The sequence below is a fragment of the Sorex fumeus genome, unplaced genomic scaffold (genome assembly GCF_029834395.1).
Source record: "Sorex fumeus unplaced genomic scaffold, SorFum_2.1 ptg000026l, whole genome shotgun sequence".
NCBI lineage: Eukaryota > Metazoa > Chordata > Mammalia > Eulipotyphla > Soricidae > Sorex > Sorex fumeus.
In genome coordinates this window covers 15,663,144-15,683,645 of record NW_026606083.1, presented here as the reverse complement: position 1 = coordinate 15,683,645, position 20,502 = coordinate 15,663,144, and the positions used below count along the sequence as shown (strand labels likewise).

The window sequence follows — 20,502 nt, the reverse complement described above, 5'->3', positions numbered from 1 at the left end:
ATATTAAAGTTTCTTGTTTAAGAAAGTGCAGTCACTCAAGAAATGGTGGCTTTCTCACCTATATTACATAATGTAGACTAGAAATATATACATATATATATATATATCATCACGGTCACAGTCCTCCCATTGTTCATCGATTTGCTCAAGCGGGCCCAGTAACGTCTCCATCATGAGGCTTGTTGTTACTGTGTTTGGCATATCGAATACATCACGGATAGCTTGCCAGGCTCTGCCGTGTGGGCAAGATACTCTCGGTAGCTTGCCAGGCTCTCCGAGAGGGGCGGAGGAATCAAACTCGAGTTGGCCATGTTGGCTGCGTTCAAGGCAAACGCCCTACCACTGTGCTATCGCTCCAGCCCATATATATATATCATATATATACATATATATACATAATATCCTGTTCATCCAATGTAGACTTGAGAAAATTCATTAGTAATACTATTTGATAACACATGAAATCTCCATTTTGCCATGTAGAAATTAAAATTTAAATCAATAACTCAAAAATAATTTCATAAAAGAATGTTTATAATAAATGTGTCTGATTTTTAAGTTCTACCTTGCATTAGTTAAATTCCAATACAGCAAAACTGAATGCTAAGGCCACATCTTCATTCACTGCTCTGGTTCTAAAGCTGATCTGCCTTGGAGGTTCTTCCTGCTATAAAGAGCTCTCGAGTCTGATTGTCTTTAGGAGATATCAACACTTTCTAAATGTTACACACCTTAGGCCCAGAGGAAATCCTTACATATGAATCTTACCCAAACAACTCAGTAATTTGACTTACCACAATGGGCTTCATGTGCTTCCGCTGGGCCATCAGATATGAAATCACAGACCTTGTTAGATGAACAGCAGCCAGCATCTTTGGATGACACAAATCCAGTTTCAAAAATGAAGGCATGCAAGAATAAAATTACCTCTTCTTCAACAAGTAAATCCAATAGATAATTGTCTCATGAACACTAGTTTTTAAATGTGCTAGAGATGAAGTTAAGTGAAAGAATATAACTTGCTTATTTTCATCTTGCTTATGGCACTACATATGTAAAAATAAGGCTTATGTTCTAATAATTGCTTTGAAATGGGACTGTCATTTGTATGATATTAAAATCTTCCAAAGACTTTAATTCAATTTCATGTTCTCTTTACATTTCTGGACATTAAGCCCCACAGCAGAACAAATATTCACCATAGGTGGAATGGAATAGATGGCACATTGTTTAATTCTCCTTCCAGACTGGTCTCCAAACTTCTGGACCATAGTCATATTAAATTCCAAGCAAAGGTCTATAATCACTAATTAGAGAAATTTACCAATATAGAGAAAATTTTTTCCTTTGTGTAAAACTATTGGTGTTTCAGGAAGAATCCATATAATTTTGGTCCAATTAGAATTATGATATAACCAACCGAGTTCATATTCAGACTAGAGCACACAGAAATGAGTTTTGAGTTGATTTATGAAAAGAATTCTCTCAGTGAAAACAAGTACTCAGAGATTTAGGCTACGGTTAATTTTAGTGGCAATTTGAAACCTTGAGCCACAATTCTGCCTCCAATTACAATCTCTTCAATGTCAACTTTAATGCTTTTCTCCTCTTCTAATTCTGGTGATGCAGTGTTTGATTAAGGGAAGGAAATGTTTAATTAAGTAACAGAAATAAGGTAATGGCAGTTAACCCACACTCATTAATCATTAAATTTGCTCTTTTGCATGCCTCAATGTCAATAATTGGACCTATTGTGGCAATTGTTTCACATGTCTGTAAAGTAAACCATCAAACTTTAAACACACACTGTGATGTAAGGTGATTATTTCTCAAGGAAACTGGTAAATGAAGATTCTCAGAGAATAAAGTGCATGTGTGTAAGTGAGTGTGTGTACAGGTGTGTGTGTCTATTTATTTTCAAGGACATGCTATCATCTATATCCTGATATCAGGTATTAGTGAACTATCTTATTGAAGAAATCTGATATACTTTATATTTTATTATAACAAACCATTTTGATCTTTAAAACTTCAAGAGCCGTAAGGAAAAACTCACCTTTGTTTAGTACACGGTTAATTGGAAGTGACTTATAAGAAATTTTACATTCCTGGGACACACTGATGTTATCAAGAGCAACAGTAGCATTTGATGATAAAAGAGTGGCTTCTAAAATTAACTATAAAAACAAAAACACAAAGAATTAAAAAAAAATACAGTGAATGTAGATGCCTTGCATCCACATTTTCTGGGGTAGAGAACCTTGTTTCCAGTTTTTCTATCTTCCAACCAATCTGACTTCAGAAAAGAGTTTGACCACAAAATTTTAAGTTATAAATCTACAAAGTCATAACTGCTTTGGCAGCATTTTATGTAAGCTTAATACTTTGAGGTAACTTTATTTCAATTAGATGTTCTAACACTCCTCCTAGTGAAGGGTTCTTTTTATTGGAGCTATTAAGAGTCATATGTAGATCTATAGATCGAACATGATTGCCACCCAATGTCTCTTCTGCAGACCACAGCACCCAAAAGGAGAGATAGAACAAAATGGAGTGCCCTGCCACAGAGGAAGTATGGGATGGGGATGGGGCAGGATGGGAGGGATACTGGGATTGGTGGGGGTGGAGAATGGGCACTGGTGGTGGGATGGGTACTCGATCATTGTATAACTGAAACCCAAGCACAACAACTTGTAAGTCTACAACTGTACCTCATGGTGTTTCACTAATAAAACAAAAAACAAAAAAAAAGAGTCATATGCAGAGATCTTTGGGGGTGGGAGTGATAGTACATGGGGGAGTGTGCTTGCCTTGCATGCAGCCACCCAGGTTCAATCCCCGGCATCCTGGATGGTCCCCCAAGCACCACCATGAGTAATTCCTGAGTGCAGAGCCAGGAGTAATCCCTGAGCTATCACTGGGGGGTGACTCAAGAAAAGAAAAACACAAAATTCAAAATAAAATGAGGTCTTTGGGCTAGTCAACAGTGTGGTTTACAACTCAGTTTAATTAAGATGTGAATTCATTTGCAATGGGTCTGCTGGAGGCAATGATTTATTTTCATTTCAGAATATTTATATTATATACATAAAACTTAGAGGAGTATGACATGCAATCAATAACCACATACACTATAATATTCATATGCTAAAGCACTCAGTGTCATTGATTTGAGTATAATTTATATTACCACTCTGAATAATGACAGATATAATTTGTTTTCTTTCTTGTTAATCACTCACATTATTATGCTGTAATTTCACCATCTTAAGCAGTGTAGCACTGTCCTTCCATTGTTCATTGATTTGCTCGAGTGGACCCAGTTACGTCTCCATTGTGAGACTTGTTGTTACTGTGTTTGGCATATCAAATACGTCACAGGTAGCTTGCCAGGCTTTGCGGTGCTGGCGAGATACTACGGCTGATGTTTTAGCAGGATCACCAATGCAGCACATAGCTGGGAGGAGCATTTTCATTTTACCAGGAAGAATGTCAGATCTCAATATTCTTATTTGGTATGCTACGTTAACAACACAACTACATTGGCATTGCTATACAATAGTTAAATAGTAAAGAAGGTAGGGAAGCAAAATTTCACTAAACTATGCCATTGTAAAACAATTTTATGTGCATACCGAGGTCTGTGCAGAACTGTTTAATGCTGGTTGATAGTAAATCAATAGAAATAATTGTAATCAAAACCAACAAACAAATTGTAATCTAGACCAGGGATTAGTATGCCCGTGAAAGATAATGTACTAAGTGACCTTCAACAGGTATTTCTGAGTGAAAAAAAATTATGCAGAAACTCACAAGTGATAGCACAGCAGTAGGGCATTTGCCTTGCACGCGGCCAGCCCGGCCAAGGAGGGTTCAATTCCTCCGCCCCTCTCAGAGAGCCCGGCAAGCTACTGAGTATCTCGCCCACACAGCAAAGCCTGGCAAGCTACCCGTGACATATTCAATATGCTAAACACAGTAAGAAGTCTCAAAATGGAGACATTACTGGGCCCGCTCGAGCAAATCGATGAACAATGGTAGGACAGTGACAGTGACAGAGTCTCACAAATGAATCTCAGAACCAAACAGCTTGCCCAAGATATTCTGGATCTTGCACCAGGCCAATTTCACCGGGGTGCCTCAGACGGAGCAGGCATCATCCCTCGACCTGCCCCAATGAATCCAGGCAGCCACAAACCTCCAGAACCCAATGAAAAATCCAGGTACATGGGGCCAGTGACAGCAAACTCCAGGCCTCAAGGGATCTGGAATGGGTCACTCCTTCCCATCTCCCTGCCCCTTCAGGGTCCCGACTGCCTTGCCCTCAAACTGCCTCTGGGTGCTATTTAAGTGCATTAATGGCCACGATCCAGAGACTCACAAACAAATCTCGGAACCAAGGAGCTCGCTGCAGAAATGTCTCCAGGCCCCAATTATTTAAAATTGTAGAATTCCAGGATATCTCATGCTATTCATAACAAGCAATACAAAATCAATTATCTAGCATCTGCCTGTTGGGCAGGCTTGAGTGGTGGTGGAAAAATTCAAAATAGTGGTGGTGGGAAGGTGTAATGGTGATCAGATTGGTGTCAAAATATTGGATGTAATCAATTATTGTGAACAACTTTATGAAAAATAAAATTTTTAAAAATTATGTAATTTTGGTCACTCATGACCATGTTATGCTGTATTGAGGCAGTGGAATAAGAAAAAGAGATTAATAGCCCTGAGCAAAGGCAACCGAACAGAGCTGACTGGTGAAATCAGACTTACTGAAAGCAAATTTTTGAGAACACCAAGAATCTAGCCATTTTACAGAGACCAGAATAGCTTTTACTTTTATATTCTAAAGCTTACCCGTCACTGAATCTTCAAATAATGTCAGGAAATTGCTATTGATTTGTATCACTGACTCTGATAAAGAGCGAACACAGTCTCAATTCTTGTGGAAAATCTCACCAAAGGATCGCTTTAAGATGTAATCTAAAATATGACACCCTTGGTTTTGAATAGGAAGCCCCAACAATGCAAAGCAACTGGAAATCAATGGACAGTACTCAGGGACAGCGCTACCTTTAGAGTGGAAAAAGTGAAAACGGCAGTTAGAGGAAAATATATGGTCAATTAAGGGAAAAGATATCCGTCTAAAGCATGCACTGCACAGATCAAATGAGCAGACAAGGTCTGTACAGATTTGAAACAGACTATTAACTCTGGGACTTGCATTCTTCCAGGAAAGCAGTGCAGGAAATGCAGAACAGCATATTGAACTGTGGTGGGTTTGTTATTTCTATAGAACCACCAGAAACCCTAATTCTATTTCCACTAGGAAAAAGCATTACTTGTGGGTGTTGATGTCCTAAGATGTTCAGAAATGATTGGTGTTCTCTACTGACATCTACAAGAGACAGCCAAAGGACCACACTTAATCAGAATTTCACAGCTGCAAGGGAACAGAGAGGACAATTAGTTTGATGCCTTTTTCCTTTCCAATATTTGGATTACACTGTATAAATATGTTCAGAGTTTAGTCTCATTTAACCAACAATGAGACAACAATGGCCAAGGGCAATATTAAAGTGATCTAGTTCAATAATTTTATAATGCCTAAAAGGCTGTTACTAATAAAATAAACTTTCCATATTTAAGTATTTCAGTATTGTTGAGTTGTAGGCATAATATCTTCATTCTTCATATGAGATCATGAAATTTACCTATAAATGGATGAGCTTGGAGAGCATCATGCTAAATGAAATGAGTGAGAAGGAGAGGGACAGATATAGAATGACTGCATTTATTTGTGGGATATAAAAAAAAACCAGTATGACCCTAATATCCAATGCCAGGGAAAACTGCCAGGAGGACTATTCAATAGCTGGTCAATGGTGTGGGAGATGGAAGGTAGTTTAGACAGAGGAGGATCCATCATGACAATAATTGTTGTAAATGATTCTATGGACAAGAACTAAGTGTTGAGAGCAGGTAAAGGATTGTACATGATAACCTTTCAGCATCTTTATTGCAAACTATAATGCCTAAAATGAGAGAGAGAAAGAGAAAGAGAGAGAGATAGATAGATAGAGAGAGAGAGAGAGAGAGAGAAGAGAGTTGCCTGTCATAAAGGCAGGCAGGGTCAGGGGCCACTTGAACGGGTGGAAGGGAAACTGGGGACACTGGGGACACTTGTACTGGGAAATTACACTGGTAGAGGGATGGGTGTTAAAACATTGTAGGACTGAAATGCAATCATGAACAACTTTGTAATGCTCTATTTCATGGTGATTAAATAAAAAAATTTAAATATATAAAATAAAATATAAATAAAAGAATTTGAGTGAGTCCAGATAAGATTCACTAAGGACACTCACTAGTTTTTTACAGGCACACTATAAATAACTCCAAATAAAGTATCTCTTTTTCTCAGTATAAATAAAAATTTAATCTTGAACATGTATTTTTGTCTTCTCAGGCAAAAACACAAAAAATCTCTAGTAGCAGTTGAGGGCTACAGGAAATATCTGGAAGGTTCCCTTGAGTATACTCTGGCCTACCTTCAGAGTTGTGAGCATGTGGGTACCTGTTTCTCTCTATAAATTGTACTTGTTTGAATGTTTAATTGCAGTCACATAGTAGTAATGCATTAAATTCTATGTGTATATCTGTGTGACTATGTATATTTATGTGTTCAGTGTATGTGGATATATATAAAACACCAGAATATTAACATGCTCCCAGTAAATTTTCTTATCTAAAGTTCTAGGTAGTGGGGGTATGGTGCCACCAGGTCAATCTGTACCTGTGAGGCAAGTGCATCAGCAGCCTGATGGTGCCTTCAAACTTCCAGATACCCCAAAATTGCTGCTGTGCCTTTGGACAACCCCAAAAACTTGGGGCAAAGTTTACCAAGAAAGTAAACAGCCAAAAGTTAGGTATGTGGGAGAGACAGCTACAAACCACCTCTGGCTCAGCTATATAAATTGGAGTCATGGCTTCTCTGGTTCCTGATCGAATTACTTAACGGCCATGAACCCAGAGACTCAGAAACAAATCTCAAAACCCAACAGCTTTTGGCAGAAATGCATCTGGATCACGCAGTAGGTTACTGTTGCCAAGCCGCCCCAGGGAGGAAAGGGTGCTGTTCCTCCGCCTACTCCCCCTTGGTGGCTTGGTGGCCGCCATCTGCCAGAGGCCACTGGACAGTCAGGTTTGGGCCTGCAGTAATGAGACGCATGGGGCCTCACAGGATGGGGGTGGAGCCAGCCCTTTCCTCCCCAGCCCAATGAGACCCCGAGTCGCTGCCAACTAATGGCCTCTCTGGCTCCTGATCAAGCTGTTTAATGGCCATGATCCCAGAGACTCAGAAACAATTTCGGAACCCAGTGGCTTTTGGCAGAAATGCGTTTGGACTGCGCAGTAGGTTACTGTCGCCGGGTCACCCCAGGGGGCAAAGGGTGCTGTCCCTCTACCTGCTCCCCCTTGGTGGCTCAGTGGCCGCCATCTGCCAGAGGCCACTGGACAGTCAGGTTTGGGCCAGCAGTGACAAGACATGCGGGGCCTCACAGATGGGGGTGGAGCCGGCCCTTTCCTCCCCATGCCAAGGAGACCCCGAGTCACTGCCCACAAATGGCTTTTCTGGCTACTGATCAAGCTGCTTAATGGCCATGACTCAAGAGACTCAAGAACAAATCTCAGAACCCAGCAGGTTTTGGCAGAAATCCCTCCAGATTTAATTGTTAAAATTTTGGAATTTCAAAATCACATAGCCACTACTGCAGTCACGTGACATCATGTGTTATTCATAACCAGCAATAGAAAACAAATTGTCTACGGTTGCCTTTTCAGCAGATCTGAGTTTTGGGGTAAAATCCCAAACAATAATGGTGGGTCTGGTGTCAAAATATTGAATGTAATCAAAGTAGAGAGAGAGCAATGTAGAAATCATCTGCTCCATAGGTAGGGGGAGGGTTTGGGATGGGGGTATTCTGGGGTTTTTGGTGGTGGAGAATTGGCTCTGGTAAAGGTATGGGTGTTTCATTGTATGACCGAAACTAAAACCCGAAAGTTTTGTAACTGCTCTCATGGTGATTCAATAAATAAAATGATAAAAAATGAAAAAAAAAAGTAAGGTGGATTTCATGCCTAATTCAATCAGCCTAATCAGAGGCTGAATAAATAACAGTACTCTGACAAGAAAAAAAAAAGTTCTAGATAGTACCAGCTACATTTTGAGACTCAAATATCTCGGAACTGAGAATATTCATCAAAAATAGATCTTGTTTGATTACCAACTACTGGTCAAGAGTAACAGTACAACATGTAGAGTACTTTACCTGCATGTGACTGACCCAGGTTTTATACTCAGGCCCATATATAGAGTCCCTCAAGCACCACCAGAAATGATCCTTAAGCACAAATTCAGGAGTCAGTCCTGAGCACTACTGGGTGTGGCCACCCAAAGAAAATAAGAAAAAAGATGATTCACCCACGGAATGAACCTCCTCAAAACAACAAACTGGTTCAGTTGGTTATATTTGCTTCTAAATTCATGTTTCAGGGGCCAAAGCTACAGTTCAAGGCACTGAAGTACACACGTCCATGCAGACGCCCTTTGTTCATTCTCTGAGGCCACATAGTCCCACCAGCACAGAAATCCCTAAGCACCAAAGGGGAAGGGGGTGGGGGGTTCTGGTCCTATACCCCAAACTCATGTTTCCAAAGATATCACTTTTCAAATTTCAATTTTCCAAACTGCCAATTAGAAATTGTACATTTTTAAAAAGTAAAATTACAGAGTAAAATTTAAAAATGGGTCTTTTTTTAATGGTAAAAGGTAAAGGTAAAGGCCCTCCCGTTGATCGTCGATTTGCTCGAGCGGGCCCAGTAACGTCTCCATTGGAGACTTTGTTGTTACTGTGTCTGGCATATCGAATACTCTCGGTAGCTTGCCGGGCTCTCCGAGAGGGGCGGAGGAATCGAACTCGGGTCGGCCATGTTGGCCGCTTGTAAGGCGAACGCCCTACCTCTGTGCTATCGTATCTGTCACTGTATTATACAGAATAATTTCTTCAATTCTTTGTGATTCACTATTTGCCCCTCCTAGCTCTCTGTCCTTCCAGTCCCTGGCAACTACTCATACCCCCCCCTCCAGAGTTCTGCTTTTTCAGGAATGTCAGAGAATCACAATAATATGCTAGTAATAATATGCTTTTCCTGGAATGCCAGATAGTCAGAATAATATGCAAGTCTACCTCTTTATAGAATGATTTAATAGTAAAAATCGATTTAGGATACCTTCATGCTTTTATATGGCTTAATAACTCATCTCTTTTTAACAATGAATAACACCCCATTGTCTGTATCTATTCTGACATTTATTTGCCTACTAAAGGGCATCTTGGTTCCTTCCAAATATTGATAGTCATGGACAATGCTGCTATATCATTCAATTGAAGGTTTTTGTGTGGACAAGAATTTTTTTGTTTCTTCCCAATAATATCAGCTTATCAATGTACTCTAAAAGACATTTATTGTTTTATGGAAGTAATACTGCATTATAAATCCATGTAAGTTTCAGATCTGCATTATGATAAATCACCATGTGTACATATTACACTAACTTGCCACTAAAAGTCCAATTCTAACCTTCAACATATAATTCACTCCTGTTACCTGATTTCCCCAAATTCTTTCTCCATTTTCTTATGGTAATCCTTAATTTGTCATATAGTCTAAATATTTATTTTTATTCATATCCATTTGTTTGGTTTCTCTATATAGCATATATATGTATATATTCATATATAGAGAGAGAGAGAAATACATAAAATTTCAAGTCCCTCACCCTCATTTTAGAAGCTTGCTTGTCTTTGGAGTTGTGCACTGCGATATTGTCACTGACTCTTCATCAGAGGCTCCCCGCAAAGTGTGAGTCCTATATTTCTAATGTCAGTTGTTCTCTGAATGAACCCATTTATTCTGAGTTAAAGTATTGTTTGATACATATGGCTGCAGACTTGAAGCATCCTCTTCAAACTTCTTTGCTCTTTGTTTGACTTCCATATTTATCTTAATTGCCCAGGAATGAGGGTCAGATGAGGTGTCTTTCCCTCTTGCATTCACCACTCTGTTTTCTAAAAGTATACTTTTCAAACACTGACCAGAAGGGCACCACTTCTACGGAGGTGAAATCTGTAACACCCACTCTGGACAAAAACTGATTGTTAAAGTAGGTAAAGGGATATACATGATAATCTTTCAGTATTTTATTGCAAACCATAATGCCCAAAAAGGAAAGAGAGAGACAAAGAGAGAGAGACAGAGAAAAGAAGTAAAGTGCTTGTCATACAGTATGTGTGTGTGTGTGTGTGGGGGGGGTTGAGGAAACTAGGGCATGGTGGTGGGAAATGTACACTGAGAAAAAGATAGGTGTTAGAACATAATATGACTGAAACCCAATTATGAACAACTTTGTAATTGTGTATCACTGTGATTCAATTAAAAATTAAAAATAAATAAAAATATATTGTAGAACAAAATAGAACTGCCTTCAAGAAAAAGAAACTGGAGCCGAAGAGAAGGACTACATGGATGGTGGGATCCACAGATCCCGAAGGAAAAAAAAAAAAACAGGTTCCAAAAAGAGCCGAGATCATCGGGAAGTCCCAGATGGGGTAGGTACCGCATCCCGCCTCCCCCAGATGGACCCCCGGTGACCAGAAGCCTCTACAAGCACAGCTCGAGTATGCGGGAACTAGGATTTTTCCTCAAAACCACGCGGCCGCTTATGCGGCCGCGCAACATCTCTCTATATACAAAGTGAACCATGGGAAGTAAACCACCCAACGTTTCTCTCTGAAAATCATAGTTAAGTTTGGAGCACGGCCACAGCCCAGAAACACAAGGACTTAATGCATAACCCAGCAGCTTGGAGCAGAAAAGTGAACGGGCTATGCGTTAATCCAGGCCATCATGTCTGTCCGGAGGGGAAAGGGTGTTGCCCCATTCGCCCTCTCTTCTCTGGAAAGAAGGATGGCGGCTGCATGGGGGCCTTGTGGACAGCAGGTATGAGCCGGGGGTGTGGGGGCGACTAAAACCTCATGGGAAGGGGGGCGTTCCAGTCCGTCCTTCACGCCCTACCGAGGCCACCAGTTGCCCCCCACGAGCGGCTCTCCAGCATGACCACAGCCCCAGAAACACAAGGATTTAATGCAGAACCCAGCAGCTTGGAGCAGAAAAGTGAACGGACTATGCATTAATTCAGGCCATCAAGTCTGCTGGAGGGGAAAGGGTGTTGCCCCATTCGCCCTCTCCTCTCTGGAAAGAAAGATGGCGGCCACATGGGAGCCTTGTGGACAGCAGGCATGAGCCGGGGGTGTGGGGGCGACTAAAACCTCATGGGAAGAGGGGCGTTCCGGTCCGTCCTTCACGCCCTACTGAGGTCACCAGTTGCCCCCCCACGAGCGGCTCTCCAGCACGGCCACAGCCCCAGAAGCACAAGGACTTAATGCAGAACCCAGCAGCTTGGAGCAGAAAAGTGAAAGGACTATGCGTTAATCCAGGCCATCATGTCTGCCCGGAGGGGAAAGGGTGTTGGTCCCTTCCGCCCTCCTCCCTCTGGAAAGAAAGATGGCGGCCACATGGGAGCCTTGTGGACAGCAGGTATGAGCCGGTGGTGTGGGGGCGACTAAAACCTCATGGGATGGGGGGTGTTTCGGTCCACCCTTCACGCCCTACCAAGGTCACCAGTTACCCCCCACTAGCGGCTCTCCAGCATGGCCACGACTCCAGAGCACACAAACCAATTTCTTAACTATCTGACTTTCAGTAGAAATACTTCCAGGGTCAATAAGTAAAATAGCAGAAATCCAAAACCAACATTTAACTCTTGAACCCAGCTGTAGAAAGCAAATCACTTCACAATGCTTTTTCAGCATGTCTGATTGGGGGGGGGGGGGTAAACTCTAAATAATAGTGGTGAATCTTTTATTGAAACAATGAATCTAATCAAAGGAGATAGAGTGTTAACTAGAATTCATCTGCCCCACAGGGACTGGGAGGGGTTGGGGGTGGGGTTTTATTGGGGTTCTTCATGGTAAAAAATAAGTATTGGTAAAGGGAAATGTGTTTGATATTTGCATGACTGAGACCTAAACCTGAAAGCTTTGTAACCTTTCCCACAGTGATTCAATAAATAAATAAAGAAAGAAAGAAAGAAAAAGAAACTGGTCTATACCCAGATGATAACCCACACTTGCCTTCTGTGATTATTAAATAGGAAAGTGTGCCCTAAAGTTCATCAAAACCTTAACATTAATGAACAACATAAATAAAAGAATCGGATTAAAATGCAAGCATAGCCAAATCTCCTGTTCTAGCTCCCTCCTATAATACCATTCTCACTTAAATACACACACACACACACACACACACACACACACGTATATATATTCTCCCTATTCAATTACTCTTTTCTGTCATCCTATTCAATTCTTATCTCTACTTCTGCTACATTTCTACACATAGGTCTCAAGCACTTTGTCAAGATAACCTCTCCACTCTTCCTGGATTGTGAATGTATTGGCTTTATAACATCTGATAAGGAAAAGGTATATATGTGTTACATTGCCATCTGAATAGATTAGCATTAATTCAGCATCCTGAGCTGTGGTGTATTCGTTACTTATGATTTACCTGAAAAGGCAGAGTAGATTCTCCAGTCTTCACAAAGAGATCAATCTTTGCTCTTCTCCACTGAGATTGGGAGACTCCAACCAGATCACCTTGCTTTTGCCAATTTTCATCCAGGGATGTTCTCGTAAAAACTGAGAGATATGACTGCAGAGACAAATGGTACCAGAACTGCACCTGTTGGGGAGAAAAAAAAGATGCTTAAATGATATTGGCAAGGTGTGAACCTGTCTACAATAGCTTTACTATAACTAAAAATACACCAATAACCACTCTGGCATAAAAGAAAAATCTCAATTCTCCTTCTCTCCAAGTTTACAAAGAAGGAGAAATGGGAGGAGTATTGGCCATCTCTGCGTTCTGGAACCAAGGAAAGGTCAATGCCAGCTGCATTAACCAAGTTGCTGACACAACCCAATGATATGTCTAAAGAAATAGGACTAAAGAAATATGTCTAAAGAAACAGCAATCTACTAGACCAGTTTGAGAACACATATATACTCACTCTGCTCGGCATAGAAGCACTTCCCTTTCAGAAAACTTTCCAAGGCCCTGTCTTTCTGGTTTCTTGTCAACTTGGGAGGCACACATTCTGACTCAAAATTGCAAAATCAGATTTCACTATGCACTCTCTTTGACATTTCAAATGTCAGGCCAAAAAATAAAAGTTTTCCTGAAAAACTGTTTTGTCAGCTTCGAATAAAATAGGAATGAATACTTTTCATTTGTCTCTGCCAGGACAATATCAAAGAAGTGGGAAAGTTACAGGATAATTAATATGTTAGGGATAGCTGATAAGTATTAATTTGATACTTAAACTAAGGAAGAAAATGTTCCTCTTTTGAAACTAAAGAGCATCAATCACTCTTTCTCCCTGTCACCACCAAAGGTAGCATATCTGATGAAGACTTGACAGGCTGCCTATGTAATGAAGAAAATATATGGAAAGAGGATTGTTTTAAATGCTGCACATTTACTAAACACTAGTTAGGACACCATGAAAGGAAAATTCTTCTCAATGGCTGGATGATTCAATTCAAGAGACAGGTCACTAAAATCCCCATAAAAAGCAAGTTCAGACGCAGCCTTGCTTTCTCTCTTCATTATGACATAGAGAGTTAGAATGCTCCATAACTCAAAGTAAAGCTCAATGAGATGAGACCCTTGAGAAATAAAATCCTTTTCCATAGGGCCAAAAGCATTCCATTTCTGTTTCACGACAGTTTAAATTGCATTTTCCCTTTGTCATTGTGTTTTAATTTGGGTACAAGGACAGATATTAGAGCACAGAGGGGCTAGCCACTTATTTCACTTGTTGGTACCAATTTGATGAAGTGTCTTCTCATGCTTCTATAAAATGATTCAGTTTAAAACAATAGGCATCATTTTCTATTGCTTGGTAGAACAAACTTCTTTCAATGTCCACTGAATTACCACCACGGGATCAATACATTCCTTCCAGCTGTCCATTTCTTTTAAAATTTTACCGCCATGCTACCTAAACTCAAGTCTTGACAGGTAAGCGGCAAATGTAAAGTCAAATGGAAATGTTTAACTAAATTCCCTGGAAAGGGAGGATTTATGTTCCATACTACAATTAAATTTTAGATCTCTGCTGTAGTTTCAGCATGTTCCAAGCTTGCAAAAATGCAAAACCAGAGCTTTCTCTGATTATACAAGAGATGTGCATATCCTGTTAGAATCTCAAACTGTCAAAATGTCACTCAATACATCACCAGTGTAAAATGATTTTAATAGTATATTAAGAGTAAATACCAGTGGGATCCATGTTCAATAGAATCAGATATTGAGACTTATATTTAATTTACTATTTAACAGAACTGAAGACACTTAAAAAAATCCTTTAATTCATTGCAGACCAAGAAACCTTCCATCATCTTTATAAATTTAGATTATTAATAGTAATTTATTGAAAAATATTAGTACAACTATAATTTTAGATAGGTAATCAATAACAAAACTAAACACTGAACATTCCCAATTTGGGCTCTCTCACTATCTTCTCGCATGGCAGAGCTTGGCAAGCTCCCCGTGACGTATTCGATATGCCAGACACAGTGACAATGAAATCTCCAATGGAGACGTTACTGGGCCCGCTCGAGCACTATCTTCTCAATTTGCTGTAAAGTACCCACTTTACCATTTGAGGGTGCTATTTTATTTGCTGTTCCACAAATATAACCATTAATGACAGGTTCCAACTAGGAATATCAGCTGGTTTTTCTGACTATTCAATAAGATAAGAATCTGGTTTGTTCGGGTATTCTGTAACTTTGATGAAAGCAAATACAAGGAAAAAAATAAAAACATCTCAATAGTCCTAGAATATTCCTTTGGGAGAGAATAATTAACTTTCTTTAATAGTCTAAAACTACTATTTAAGCTGGAAAACATTATAGAGTATTTCAAATATCCCTCCCTTGAACTCAGATTACTAACATTCAAGAAAATTTGGATTTAAAAAAAATCTCTTCTCTGCTTCTCAGTTTATAATAGTTTCTTCAAAAGTTCTCTCCCCCAAATCAAGCCAGATCATTAAGTCAGTATCTGAAACCTTGGGATGGTGATGATTTGGTCCTGATATATAAACCATCAAGCATCTAGGCTACCCATTATCTTTTTTTTAAATTTTTATTAGTGAAACACCATGAGGTACAGTTGTAGATTTACAAATTTTGTCCTTGGGTTTCGATTATACAATTATCAAATACCCATTCCTCCACCAGTGCCCATTTTCCACCACCATGGATAATATCCCTCCCACCCCCATCCTCCCCATCCCACCCTGCCTTTGTGGCAGGGCATTCCCTTTTGTTCTCTCTCTCCTTTTGGGTGTTGTGGTCTGCAAAAGAGGCACTGAGTGACAAACATGTTCAGTCCATTGTCTACTTTCAACATGCATCTCCCCTCCTGGGAGGATCCTCCAAACACCCTTTATTTGGTGCTCCCTTCTCTATCTGAGCTGCCCTTTCCCCTAGAATACCCGGCTGCCCTCTAAGCTATGGAATAATCCTCCTGGTGCTGATCTCAGCTATTCTTGGGTATTAATCTCATATTTTGTTACTTTATATCCCCCAGATGAATGCAATCTTTCTATGTCTATCTGACTCATTTCACTTAGCATGATACTTTCCGTGTTGTACCACTTGTATGTAAATTTCATGACTTCATCTTTTCTAACAGCTACATAGTACTCCATTGTGTAGATGTACCAAAGTTTCTTTAACCAGTCATCTGTTCTTGGGCATTCAGGTTTCTTCCAGTTTCTGGCTATTGTAAAGAGTGCTGCAATGAACAAACAAGTGCAGATGTCACTTCGACTATACATTTTTGCCTCTCTGGGATATATTCCCAGGAGTGGTATTGCTGGGTCAAATGGGAGCTCAATTTCTAATTTTTTGAGAATCGTCCATACTGTTTTCCAAAAGGCTACCCATTATCTTAACTAAGCTCCCACCTAAATAACTTTTCACAGAAAGTTCCAAATTTAAGCAGCAAGAGAAATCTGTCCTCAACTGAAATTGACCATAAATTAAAATGCACTGGATCACAAATGACTAATGAAACATATAGATCATCTCTAAGGAGAAAAAAATGAATTCTTAGTAAGTCTCTGTTTGTAATACTTATATTTAAATTTCTGTACAAGGAGCCAAATTAACACTTTCTATCCCTTTGTATCCAATGTCTAAATAATAGCAATAGCATGAATCCAATATGTGACCTCGAAATAATACTTAAGCTTATAAAGTCCTTTGAAAGAGAAAGTAAATGTTTCAGAGGCTCTCAAAAAGTAAATATGTCTGTGTCTACCACATAAGATTTTATAAAAATAAAGTAAAGACCTAAGAGCATGCATTTTTTGAGAGCCAAGTGGAATACAGGCAATTATTGGAAACCTAATTTTCATTAAGAAGTGGGCAGGGAAATACAAGTGGAGGCAAGGTGAGGGGGTGAGGGGTGGCGTGAGGGAGAGGTTGGAAAACCTAATACATCTGAGACCTATCATTCAGATATCTGTGAAGTTGAAAGTGTAAGTAGGTCCATACCACTGGATGCTACCATATTTATCACCACAAATGCCTGACTAAGCATCCAAACACCTACATTTAGAGGTGGATGAGTTCCACTTGTGGCGGCATTAATCCTTTTGTTATTTTTTATAAAGAAACAAACTGAAATCCTAGGACTCTAAGACACAGGAGTACTCTCAAGATGATGGGGGACAAAGACAAGCTCAACTTAAAGATATGGTGATGCTTGTGGATGACTCCTGGCTCTATTCAGAGGCATAATTAATCTGGGTAACTTGGGGAACCATGAGGTGACAGAGATCTAACCCTGGACCAGGCATCCTGTAAGCAAAGCATGTGCTCAGCCCACTGCATTATCTCTTTGACCCAGGTGTTAGTTTTATGGGGGAAAGGGAAGTAAGTATAGAGAGACTACATGGCAAACACTTCCAGATGCTTTGGTCACATTTTAATCCTCACAACCATGACGGGGATGTGTTAACTCACGCTATTTGTGTAGACACTAAATTTCAAAAGAGTATATAACCTGTGGCAGAACTGAATTTTAATCAAGTCAGTCTGACTCGAAAGTTCTTATCAATTATGTTATAGATATAATATCTATTCCTCTTCTGTTTACTTTATTCCCAAGGGGTAGCTGAATAAAGTATCAAAAAAATTTTAACCAATCAAAATTATAAAAATGAATATTCAAATATCTCAATCTTTTAGATGCTTAAAAACTACAAATAAGTTAAAATAAGCAGTTAATGAGGATGGCACATATAGAAATTAAAACAAAATCTGAAATTGCACATATTTCTCCTTTTTTAATGGCACTTTTATCTTTTTTAAATAAGAAACTCTGTTCATTTGATGGATTTTATTTTAATCAATTAACATTGTTGGTCAAAAAAAAACATGGAATTCTGGCAATGTGTATTCAGAGTTTTAAACTATTGAAAGAACAATGTAGAAAAAATATTTAAAATAGCAGGTATATTTTTAAATAGGTGCCCCCCCCCAATAATAAACAGTGTAAGTTACATGCTGAAAAATCTTCTTGAAACACCATGACATTTTGTGTTGAAATAGTTCACATAGGTGCCTCAAGTTATTATGAAAAATGCAGTAAAACATACAAGAAATTTATAAACCCAAGACCCGCAGATTGGTTTATGTAAATTCCAATAGTTGATTACCTGGCATGGGATAGAGACAGTGGCTGATTTTGTAAGAATAGGACTTCCAAGTCTGGCTACTCCAGGAGACTTACGTGATCCAAAATAAAGAAACGTTCCTGCAAAAACAAATGGGAAATCAAGTTTAACTGTTGTATACGGAACTCTTTTTTGTTCTAGTATCTTATCCAATGCATTCAACTATCAATCAGATAAAGAAAATCATATTCTTATTTACCATTAAGCTCGGTAGATAACAAGAAGCTCTTTCATCTTTAGTATTATACTAAAAATCTAAAATAAAATTTAATGCATTGAAAACAGGGCCTTGATCTAAAACCTCGAGGCACATATGTTTAATGACTTAATGCAATTCGTAGAGTTTGAAATAAAATTAGATGAAGCTTTTTAAGGTTATGATCAGATATTCAATATGCCTGTATGAAATTCCCATAAGAGCTTTATTTTTTAAGTTTTTCAGAAAGTACTGAGTGATGTGAGCCCACGGAATGAGTTTGATTTCCCTTGGGGTTTACACATTTGACATTGTTGTCTGTGCTAGTGGGGATGAAAGCTTAATTAAAGATCTAATCTGAACGTTAACAAAATAACTGCCTCTAGATTTTAATGGTAGTGGATGTGCTCAGGGCAAATGTACAGAGGATAGCATCTTCACCAGCTCAAAGGATCACACATTCTGAAATACTGGCAGGGGAAGCTCCAATGAATATTGAAAATTCACAAGGAAGTCTAGGCAAAGGCAAAGTATGATTCTGCTTTTTGATAAGCACTTAGTGATGGGCAAGTTGGAAAGTCAACTCTTGACTAAATAAGCACCTCATTCAGAAGGCGATTTTCCAAGATACAGCACAATGTTGATTCCACAGAAAGGGTTTAAGATTTAAAGAGTGTAATTTTATAGATAATACTATACAATCAAGGCTGCACATCAATGAACCCAATGTAATGGAAACACTAGCATAAAAAAATCTTAGTAGTATTGTAAATCAATATATAAATCAGTAAAAAAAATATATTAAAAATACACTGAGGGAAAATAAAACTCTTATCTTGATTTTTGTAGTGGTCTTACCATTGTATATATTTATTCAAACTAAGTATACCAGAAAGATAAAATTTTATAACATTTAAACTGTACTTTAACATAAAATTATTTTAAAGACTATAGTGGATGTTTGGAAAGAACTGTCATCAATTATAAATTATCATAAAGAAAACAAGATAGAGATCACAGTTACATTATGATCTCAGTTTTTGCAAAATAATCACAAAAATACCCATAATTTTAATGTTTATGTGCCTACAAGGTGTTCATATGTATGTGACAACACACTGTAATACTGTCCTCCCATTGTTCATCGATTTGCTCAAGCAGACACCAGTAAAGTCTCCATTGTGAGACTTGTTGTTACTGTTTTTTGCATATCAAATACACCACAGAGAGCTTGCCAGACTCTGTCTTGCAGGCAGGATACTCTCTGTAGCTTGCTGGGCTCTCTGAGAGGGACAGAGGAATCAAACCCAGGTTGGTCTCATGCAAGGCAAACACCCTACCTGCTGTGCTATCGCTACAGCCCACAAGAATAGAAAAAGGTATGAGATCCTTTATTGGATGTTTATCAGAACAGCTAGGAATTGGAAAGAAAAAGCTACAAAATTAATGCACAGTAGAAAAAAATCAAAGCATTATTCTGAAAAGAAAACCTGCGTAATATGAACCCATTCATCTTTATGTCAAATTGGGAAAAATATTGGCTAAGAACCATTTATAAAGGTTAGAATCCCCAAATACAAAACTTTAAAAATACCAGTTCTAGAACTCTGTGTCTTCAGATAAGGGAATTGTAAAATTCTTTCTACAGAGTAACCTTTGAAACATCTACTTCAATCCTTCTTTTGTCACTCTGGTAAAATTTTTCTCTTCACTATGCATTTTAAAACTACTATCAATTTTCTTAAGATTTAATAAAGATAATTTATTTAAAAAACAAAAGCTGGGACCGGAGCCATAGTATAGCAGGGAGGGTGTTTGCTTTGCAAACAGCCGACCTGGGTTCGATGCCCGGCACTCCATATAGTCCCATAAGCACCACAAGGAGTAATTACTGAGTGCAGAGCAATGAGTAACCCCTGAGCATCCCCAGGTGTGACCCATAAAGCCAAAAAGCAAAACGAGAATAGTATTAAACAAATAAGTAAATAACAAAAGCATTAATTCATTGACTGAGCTATTTCTTTGATTTGCCCTTGTTTTAGAAGATTATTGTCTGATCCCTGATGGTATTTCCAGTAATCATACTAGAACAGAAAACAAATTATTGTGTCATGCTTTTGACCTGTGACTACATAAAAAATATCTTAACATTTATTATTTCACCTAATCCTCATAATTATTTCATTAGAAGAGCTTTTTAAACTTTAATTTATTTATGACTATAATGCAAACACAAAAGATCGTAAGTTTCAAAGCAGTTATAATTAAAACAGCATGGTAATGGAACAAAGGCAGAGCTGCAGACCAATGGAACAGTGTTGAATAAATTGACATCTCCCCCTCAACCATATGATCATCTAATCTT

At 38.8% G+C, this 20,502-nt stretch overlaps 1 protein-coding gene across 1 annotated transcript in view; it reads right to left on the bottom strand.

The window, feature by feature from the left end:
- Nucleotides 1–20,502, bottom strand: part of MALRD1 (MAM and LDL receptor class A domain containing 1) — a 625,529-nt gene that overhangs the window by 510,363 nt on the left and 94,664 nt on the right. The window contains exons 13-15 of the mRNA XM_056114588.1: nt 17,924–18,021; nt 12,691–12,864; nt 2,057–2,177 (exon numbers count right to left, since the gene is read on the bottom strand). Coding sequence (XP_055970563.1) covers nt 2,057–2,177; nt 12,691–12,864; nt 17,924–18,021 — 393 coding nt within the window. The remainder of the gene's footprint in view (nt 1–2,056; nt 2,178–12,690; nt 12,865–17,923; nt 18,022–20,502) is intronic.